The sequence below is a fragment of the Carlito syrichta genome, unplaced genomic scaffold (assembly GCF_000164805.1).
Source record: "Carlito syrichta isolate Samal-C Ts95f unplaced genomic scaffold, Tarsius_syrichta-2.0.1 Scaffold314997, whole genome shotgun sequence".
NCBI classification, from domain to species: domain Eukaryota; kingdom Metazoa; phylum Chordata; class Mammalia; order Primates; family Tarsiidae; genus Carlito; species Carlito syrichta.
This window is the reverse complement of record NW_007259093.1, coordinates 84862-94248: the sequence shown is the minus strand read 5'-3', so window position 1 is coordinate 94248 and position 9387 is coordinate 84862. Positions and strand designations below refer to the sequence as shown.

Below are 9387 nucleotides of genomic sequence, written 5' to 3'. Positions count from 1 at the left end.
GCCACTGCAGCCTCGACCTGCTGGGCTCCGGCGATCCTTCCGCCTCAGCCTTCCAGGTAGCTAGAACTACAGGCGTACACTACCACGCCCAGCTAATTTTTGATTTTTTGTAGAGATGTGGTCTTGCCAAGTTGCCCAGGCGGGTCTCAAACCTGCGGGCTCGGGCAATCCACTCACCTCAGCCTCCCAAAGCACTGGGATTACAGACTGAGCCACCGAGCCCGGCTGTTTTCTTAAATTTCTTATGTTTAAACCAATGATACATTGATAATTTTAAGAGCAGTTGTTACCTAACTTGAAAATAGCATTTATCAATAGAAAATTAAGGGAAAAGTAGCCAAACCTTAAAAGAATCACTAAACTATATGTATCCTAATGTGTTATGTTAGACATTCAGGCGATAGTGTACATTTCTCACAGTGTGATAGGTGCACATACTGAGAAGATGTCACTGTGCTTTGCCTGACATTTAGCTGACTATGATGTGCATGTGCGTTTACTGAGTACACATACCAGGAGCAGCTACATGTAGCACTGGATAGAGGGTTAGTGATTTCAAATTTAGAATATAATATTTGATTGCATATTATTTTTAAAACTAGTTTAAAAATTATTCTATTTAAAATGTAATCCTGATCAAATGCAGAACCTCTGAATCACCCCTGGAATATGGTCTGCTCTAGAAATGTTGGCTAATAACTGGGTGTTTGACATAATAGAACAGGACTTTGTTTTTATGGAATAGACATGCCATAAGTACTTGCTAATATATCTTAAATATTTTATAAGTACTTGCTAACATATCGTAAATATTTTATAAATACTTCATTAAATATTTTTTTGTCTTTTTTTTTAGTCTCATTCTGTCACCCAGGCTGGAGTGCAGTGGCATACTCACGGCCACCGCAGCCTCGACTTGCTGGGGTCAGGCAATCCTTCCACCTCAGCCTTCCGGTTAGCTGGAACTACAGACATGTGCCACCACGCCTGGCTAATTTTTTTTTTAATTGTAGAGACAAGGTCTTACCATGTTGTCCAGGCTGGTTTCGAACCCATGGGCTCAGGCAGTCCTCTTGCCTCAACCTCCCAAAGTGTTAGGATTACAGGCGTGAGCCACTGTGCCTGGGAATATGTTTTTAATATAAATAAATGTTTCGTTAAGTATTTTATTTTTATAAACATTTACATTTTAAATATCTCACCCTGTGTCAAAAAATATGTTAAATATATTTACCAAGTAAAATGAGCTAATTATATTAAGTATAAAATATCTCAAATATTTTATATCTGAAAGTAGTCCTCCATAATATTAATAGAAAAATGCAAAGTTAGTAAGACCATGCCCTGGTGTTTATTCTTGCCTGAAAAAGTTAACCTTTTTCTTGTTCACAGGCTAAAAGGTCAGATTCCTGAAATTAAACAGACTTTGGAAATTCTAAAATACATGCAGAAGAAAAAAGTAAGTGCATTTTTGTTTATAAATATGAGTGAACTAGAATACATTGACTGAGGCTCATCTCCTTTGGCCCATTGGTCACTGGTATTTGATCTGTGCTGAAGCATCTAGTCTGCCTTTCTGAGCACACACACTAATGTTACAGACAGTGACAATGTGCTTCTATAATAAAAGTGACTTTGTGGCCTTCCCCCAAAAGTCAGGTTTAATTTTAGGGCCCACACTTGGATTACTTTACTTTTATTTAGTGTTTGCAAAACTTAAATGCAGTTAGAAATTGTTTTAGGTACAAAAAGAAAATGTCTTATTTTGAAGTAGCAGCATCTAAGGATTTTTTGTTGTTGTTTTCCCTAAGAATAAGAAGTGAGTCCGTGATTTATAGAGATGGAAAATTATCTTGTCTGATTTTACTATCTTGCTCCTCCCAGTCCTTAGAAGTTGTCTGTTTTGGGTTCTCAGTTCATAGTTGAGGAAATAATTAGAGAAGTTACACTTGGCCAGTGTCCATGTAGCCAGTTACTAGCAGAACTAAATTTGAGAGTCTTGTAAATCTTAACCAGTGCTCATTAAAAAGAAAAGCAGATTGTAAAAATCACATCTTATAAGCATATTGTATTTAAAATATTGTTTGTATATACATGATTTATTACTTGACTGGTGGAATAGCTACATTTCTAGTACATATTATATATGGTGAACTTTGTAAGAGACTTCAGAAACTGATTGGTTGGGCATGAAGCACCGTGGAATAATAATTATAGTTAAGTCTTGTATAGCACTTTCTCTGTGTGCCAGGCATGTGTGTGTGTGTGTGTGTGTGTGTGTGTGTGTGTGTGTGTGTGTATAAATGAACTCAGTGCTTGCTATTGCCTTTGTAGGTGTATGAACTATTATCCTCATTTTACAAATGAAGAACCTGAGACAGAGATTAAGTGAGGTGCCAAATTTATACAGCTGCTAAATAGCTGAGCCAGTGTCCATTCCCAGCCATCTGGCTCTAGCTTTCATTTATTTTAACATGACACTTAGTGTGCATGATGGTACTGTTGTAAATGTCTTAGGTTCAACTGTGCAGTTTCTCCTTTATTGCCTTGATATGAAATTGACCTGTTTATGGTACTGTCATTTTTTTGAAGGAGTCCACCAACTCACTGGAGACCAGATTCTTACTGGCAGATAACCTGTACTGTAAAGCTTCGGTTCCTCCTACTGATAAAGTGTGTCTGTGGTTGGGGGTAAGTAAATGTTATGGCCACAGCTGACGTACTTGTAAACCAGTGTGTTTTCCTCAGCAAAATCATATTGTTCAAGATGTGTAAAGTGTTCATCTCCCTTTGTTTGTAGAAGGAACAAAGGAGCAGAGTTCAAGTGGTTCATATTAGAAACTGACTGGAATAAGGAGTGTGATGAAGATTGCAGCAACACATGTTGAAGTTTCTTCCAGTCAAGATAAAGCCTACCAAACCCTACTTTCAGCTAATGCGTTCTCTCTCTTAAATGTAGTGGATGAAGAGCAATAGAAGTAAAATAGAAAGTACTGCTGAACTTCAGATAAATGTTTCTTCCTCATAAGAGTTTAATAATTCTAGGAAAAGCCCTCTAAATTTAAAGGGGGAAAGATTATTACAAAAAACTTGAGGTTTATTTTATTAAGCCATATATTTCAATTTTGATAATTTTATAGATCTTGTCAAGATTTTACTATTTTGCTCCTCCCAGTCCTCTGACTACCTAGCTAGCTGTTGTCCATGGATCTGTTATCTCAGGCCAGTTCCCAATACAAAATAGCAAGCCAAGTGTACTTCTCCCAGCTCTCTCCACTGATTGTCTCAGTGTTGAATGATTTTCTATATTCAGTTTTTTTGTAGAAGTTACATGACCTTTTAAATCACAAATTTAAGTGTTATTTCAAGAAAGTTAATTTCTGTTGTGTATTTGGATGTGATTTTTGTCCCATTGCTTTTATTCTCTTTTTTGGGAATAAAAAATATGCATATGTTGGATCTCTTTTGTCTGTTTCAATACTTACCGTGTTATCCGTTTTTACATATTTGATCTGTTTCTGTTTGTGTGATATCCTCTGGCCTCTTCCCCATTGCTTTGTTTCCCCTTAAGGTTACTCTGTTTTGTTGTGTTCATAACTTTGTCTTATATAACTATTTTTCTCTTTCTCTTCATTTTCTTTCTGAACTCTTTCTTGTCTGTCAGCATCCTTTTGTGTCACTCTATCTTGTACTACTTTTCTTCAGAGCACTTAGCACTCCCTGGTAGTTATCAATTGGTGTGTTTACCAGTTGCCTGGCACACATTAAGTGCTCAGTAAAAAATTGTTCTTGGATGAGTGAAATTTTTGCTGTTATTTTATCAGAGTTCATATATGCCAATGGTTAAAAGAGCAAATAGAATAGGAATTTTACAATAGGAAGCAGCAAGCTACTGTTCCATCCCCAGATGCAGCCACTTTGAATCATGTCTGTACATCTATATGTACATAATATTGTAATATGTACATAAATATTGGAGGTTTTTTGTTAATTGTTTTTATAAAAATGGGAATATATTGCACATATTGTTTAGCACCTCACTTTTCACTAAATATCACAGTTATCTTTCCTTTTGAGTAGACACAGTTTCCCTCCTTGGTTTATTGGCTTCTTAATATTCTGTGGTAGGGCTGTATGATAATATTCCCAAATCAAGGGGTATTTAGATTGTTTTCAAATTTCTTTTAGAATGAGCAGTGCTGTAGTAACTATCTTTGCACATATAGACTTGTACACAAGGGCATTTTTTTATGCTTTAAAGTGAAATAGTTGGGTCTAAGAGTATGCACATTTAACATTTTGATAGTTACTACAAAATTACTCTCCAAAAAAGATTGTGCCAATTTACATTTTCTCTAACGGTATATAAAAATATTCTTTTATTGACGGCCTCACCCACATCTTTCAATTTTTGCTAGTTTTATAGGTGAAAATGGTATCTCTGTTTTTTTGTTTGGCAAGATGCTAATTTGTATTCCTCTTCTGTTTGCCTTCCTAATTATGTTGTTGGCTATTTTTTGAGTTTTTTTTAAAAATAGATGTTTAGGTTGTCTTTATAAATGTATGCTTCTGTTACATATTATAAACACTTTTTTCTGTCACTTGTCATTTGTTTATGGTTTCTCTTATAGAGAACTTTTCAATTTTAATTTAATTAATTTTATCAGATATTTATAATTTTACTTAACCATGCACTCCTTTCACCAAATCTGTAAATATTTTTTTCTAATATTGATATACTTAAAACATTTTTTAATTTAAGGAAGGATAACATTAGAAATATAAAGAACTCAGTAGAATAATGGGTGACTTCCAAAAAGAGGATATCACAGTGGCCAATAAATATATGAAAAATTGTTCAACTTCATTAGTCAGCAGAGAAATGCAAATTAAAAGTGCAGTATGAGCTCACTGTGCACCCACCAGAATGGCAGAGCGATACTAAGTGACAGTAGGACATGGAACAGTAAGCACTCGGATTCACTGCTGGTGAAGATATTGATGAATACAGTCACTGGGGAAACTGTTTGGTGGTACCTATTAAAGCAGAATGTATGCATTCCCTACTCCATAGCATTTCCATGCCTATCTCTGTCTCTTTCTACCTCTTGCTATATATAACAAAAATGTGTAAAAATATTCACCAAAAGAGAGGTATAAGAATGTTCATATAAAAAAAAAAAAATGTTCATATCGGCAGTGTTTGTAGTAGCCAAAACCTGGGAAAAACCCAAATGTCCATCATAGTTGAATGGATGATTAAATCATGGTGCATCCAGACAGTGGAATATTATAGTGTGGAGGAGGCATGAACTGCTCAACAAGGGTGAGTCTCAGAAACACAAAGTTGAGTGAAAGAAGCTGTCTTACCTTTCTATAGCTGCATAACAAGTTACCACAAACCCAGAGGTTTAAAAGGATGCCCATTTATTATCTCCTGGCTATGTAGGTCAGAAGTCTAGATTGGTTTGACTGAGTCCTCTGCTCAGGGTAAAGCCAGAATTAAAGTGTCAAAAGGGCTGTGCTCCTTACTAGCAGCCCTGAGGCAGAATTAGATTCCTAGCCTCATCCGTGTTGTTGACAGAATCCAGTTCTGTGTGGTTGAGATCTCTGTTTCGTTCCCTGTTGGCCAAGAGTCAATCTCAGCTTTTAGAGGCCACCTGCAATCTTTGGCTTGTGGCCCTTTCTATTTCAAAGCCAGCAGTGGCATGACTAATATTTCTTAAACTTCATGTCTTCTAACTTCTGCCACCTACCAGATAAAGTTCTCTACTCTTAAGGGCTCATGTAATTACATTAGGCTTACTCAGGTAATCTCTGTATATTAAAGTCAACTCTGGCAAATGACACATACCTTATCAGAGGCACAAGTTCCAGGGATTAGGGTGGAACACTGTGCTCAGGAAACCATAATTCTACATACTACAGAAGTCACAAAAGAGCACATATTGTGTGATTTCATTTTATGTAAAGTTCAAATACAGGCAAAACAATGCTATTAGGAGTCAGGATAATGGTTACCTTTGCGGTGGGGGTGCTGGTGGTAACTAGAAGGGTTCACAAGGAGGCTTCTGGGGTGTTGGTGATGGTCTGTTCCTTGTTCTGGATGCTAGTACCATTGGGTTTGTTAAATTTGTGAGACTATATCAAGCTGTTTATGATATGAGTACTTTTCTATATGTATGTAATAATAAATATTTTAAAACCCCAGAAAACCGCATAAAACAAATTACAAGTTAATGAATCTGTTAATCAGTCAAGGTTCAACCAAAAAAACAGAACCAGTAGGATATAGCTAGCCTATATAAACTTGAGTAAAAAGATGCAAATTAATATGTGTATATATATATGTGTGTACTACCTCATGAGTTTATACTATTACCTCCAATTCAAGTTCAGGACAACAGTTTTTACTTTACTTGTTTCCTGTTTCTTCTTTCTTGTATACCAAAAATCCTGGTTCTTAAAAATACCAGGGGTGATAGAATTACACTAAACACCATTACTCATCTTATTCTTTATCACACACAAAGCATTCTTAGAGTAACACCACTCAACACTGTTACCACTGCCGTTTTTGCATATTCTCTTCCTGTCCTTTCCCATTCTGTATATGTATGAAGTTGTTCCCATGTAGTTCCCGTTATGTACTCTGCTCGCTCCCACGTACACACTGTCTCCCTGCCCCCCTCCCCCTCTCCTCTTCCAGTTTAGTTATCATTTCTGAAGTACATTTTTCTTTCATTCCTAATTCTTTCCTGAATTCTGTCACTTTATTTCTGAGTTTTCTAATTCTAATTCATATCGTCTTCTTAATGTTATTTTGTTTTGAAGTATAGTATAATTTTCGTGTTTTGTGAACACGTCTTTCTGTTTTACTTAAATTATCTGTAAAGATAGTATTTTGTTCCTTATTCTCTTTTTATTCTTAGAACTTTTCATTGAATTTGACTTTGATCTATTTCTATGGCCATTTTGATGTAAATTAATTTTTCTGGACTTTTAAAAGAGAGGACTGATCATAGAGCTCCCTTTTGGTTGTTTATGTAAAATGGTAAAAACATATAGCAGCTGGCATCCCTGGCCCTGCTCACACCATCACTCTCCCCCTTCCCTTTACTTTTTGTAACTGTTCTTCCTATCCTAATGTCCTATTGTCCCTGTCCCTATTTGGATTCTGTTCCTAGCAGATCCTCCTCAGTGTGGGACCCTATGGTGTAAGGAAGTTCTAAGGCTAGTTGTAAGTTTGTGGTATAAGTAAGTATAAAGCTAGTCATAAGTTTGTGGTACCTAGATTTCTCCCAGGCCCAGCTGCTCTGGGATCATACAAGCCCCTCTCAGTTTAGCTGCTATCCTCCAGTTAGTTTGATGATCTTTCACATAGCTACTACCTATGGTTATTTTAGAGTTTTCACATCTGCTCTATGCCTTGTTGCTTCCTTCTGCTTATATACAAATGCTCATATCATGTAGGTCTTCTACCTGACAATGGCCTGTTCTCACTTGCTGATATGTGGTTTTGTGGGGATACCTAGTTAGCTTTTTATAGATATTGTTTGCTTTTCTGGTTTTGCTGTCCTAGTTTTTTTTTTTATTATAAAGATGTGGGGTACAATTCAGGATTAGGTATACAAACATAGATTATGCAGGTACCCTTGTTGATAAGGTATGCCCCTCCCTCCCCTAGCAGTTTTCCTCAACTGCCAATCCTACCCCTCCTCCCCTGACAGTTTCCCACTACTGCCAATCCCTTTCTTATAGTATTATAATTGTTCAAGGTTTGCTTATGAATGAAAACATATGGTACTCTGTTCTTTGTTTCTGTGGTAGATAGTGAGTATGACCAACTCTAAATTCTTATTAAGATATAATTCATTTCCATAAAATTCACCATATTAAAGTGTACAGTTCAGTGGTCTTTATTATATTCACAGAGTTGTCTAACCATCACCTCTCTCTAGGTCCAGAACGATTCATTCACACACAGAAGAATCATACCCATTAGCATTCACTCCCCATTCCTCCTCCTACCCTCCCAGCCCCTGGCAAACACTAATTTATTGTCTTTATAGATTTACCTATGCTGGACATTTCATATTAATGGAGTCATTCTATATGGTCTTTTGTGGTCTGACTTCTTTCACTGAGCATAATGTTTTCAAGGTTCATCCACATTGTAGCACTTATCAGAACTTTATTCCTTTATTGCCAATGGTATACAATGATACTCTATTGTATGTATATACCACATTTTGTTACTTTGTTCATCAGTGGATCAACATTTAGGTTGTTTCCACCTTTTGGCTATTGCAAATAATGCTGCAGTGAACATTTGTTTACAAGTTTTTATGTGAATATAGGTTTTCAACTCTCTTGGGTATATACCTATCCTGGTTTTTAATATTGGTTTTTGTGGGGTGTTTTTTGTTGTTGTTGTTGTTTTTTTGAGCTGAAGTCTCACTCCATCTCCTAGGCTAGGCTGGAGTGTAGTGGCATGCTCACAGCCACCCCAGTGTCGACCTGCTGGGCTCTGTAAGTCCTCCACCGCAGCCTTCCAAGTAGCCAGAACTAGAGGCATGTACTACCACACCCAGCTTTTTGTTGTTTTTTAAAGAAACTAGAGGAGATTCAACAACTGCTGCTGCTGCCATCTTCCTAAACCATCTGGTTTTGCCTTTTTTTAACTTTTAATTTTGAGTTCTAATTAACCTGGAAATCATTATCTGAATTATTTGGGATAATGGTCCCAGCACCATTTGTTGAAATGTTCCTTCTGTCGCTGCAGATTGAGAGAAAAATCTACCTGGATTTATTTCTAGGCTCGTTTCCTTTGTTCTGTTTGTCTATTCTTGATTAATATCACAATGACCACAGGAGCTACTTATGCATAGGGGTGGGAGGGCAGGTTTTCCAGGTCAAGTTAAGAAGCCCTCAAAGCAGGATCTAGCTTGAAGGGACAGAAAGAATGTAACTTTGGTACTGCAACGCAGGGTAACAGTGATAGGTGGTGGGGCAAAGGCTAGTGACAGCCATGGTAAGGAGTTGGGATTTCATAGTAAATGCAGTAGGAGGTTACTGAAAGGTTTTAGACAGAAATGGCAGGAAATGATTACCTTTTGCTGATTTTTCCATTCACTTTTAATGGTTGTATAGTAGTACATATGTAGTTAGATGAATCATTTTCAAATTAGCTTGTTTTGGGGGAGACAGTTTTGTCATTTTTGGTTGTTAAATACATTTACGTGGTCTGTAATTAAAAAGGTACAAAAAGCAAGCCGGGCTCGGTGGCTCAGCCTGTAATCCTGCGCCCTTGGGAGACTGAGGTGAGTAGATTGCCTGATCCCGCGGGTTCGAGACCCGCCTGGGCAGCGAGACCTCATCTCTACA

At 36.9% G+C, this 9387-nt stretch overlaps 1 protein-coding gene across 2 annotated transcripts in view; it reads left to right on the top strand.

Annotated features, from left to right (window-relative positions):
* Positions 1–9387, top strand: part of VBP1 (VHL binding protein 1) — a 31610-nt gene that overhangs the window by 14927 nt on the left and 7296 nt on the right. For both annotated transcript variants that reach the window (XM_021706022.1, XM_021706023.1), the window contains exons 3-4: positions 1393–1459; positions 2593–2691. In XM_021706022.1, coding sequence (XP_021561697.1) covers positions 1393–1459; positions 2593–2691 — 166 coding nt within the window. The remainder of the gene's footprint in view (positions 1–1392; positions 1460–2592; positions 2692–9387) is intronic.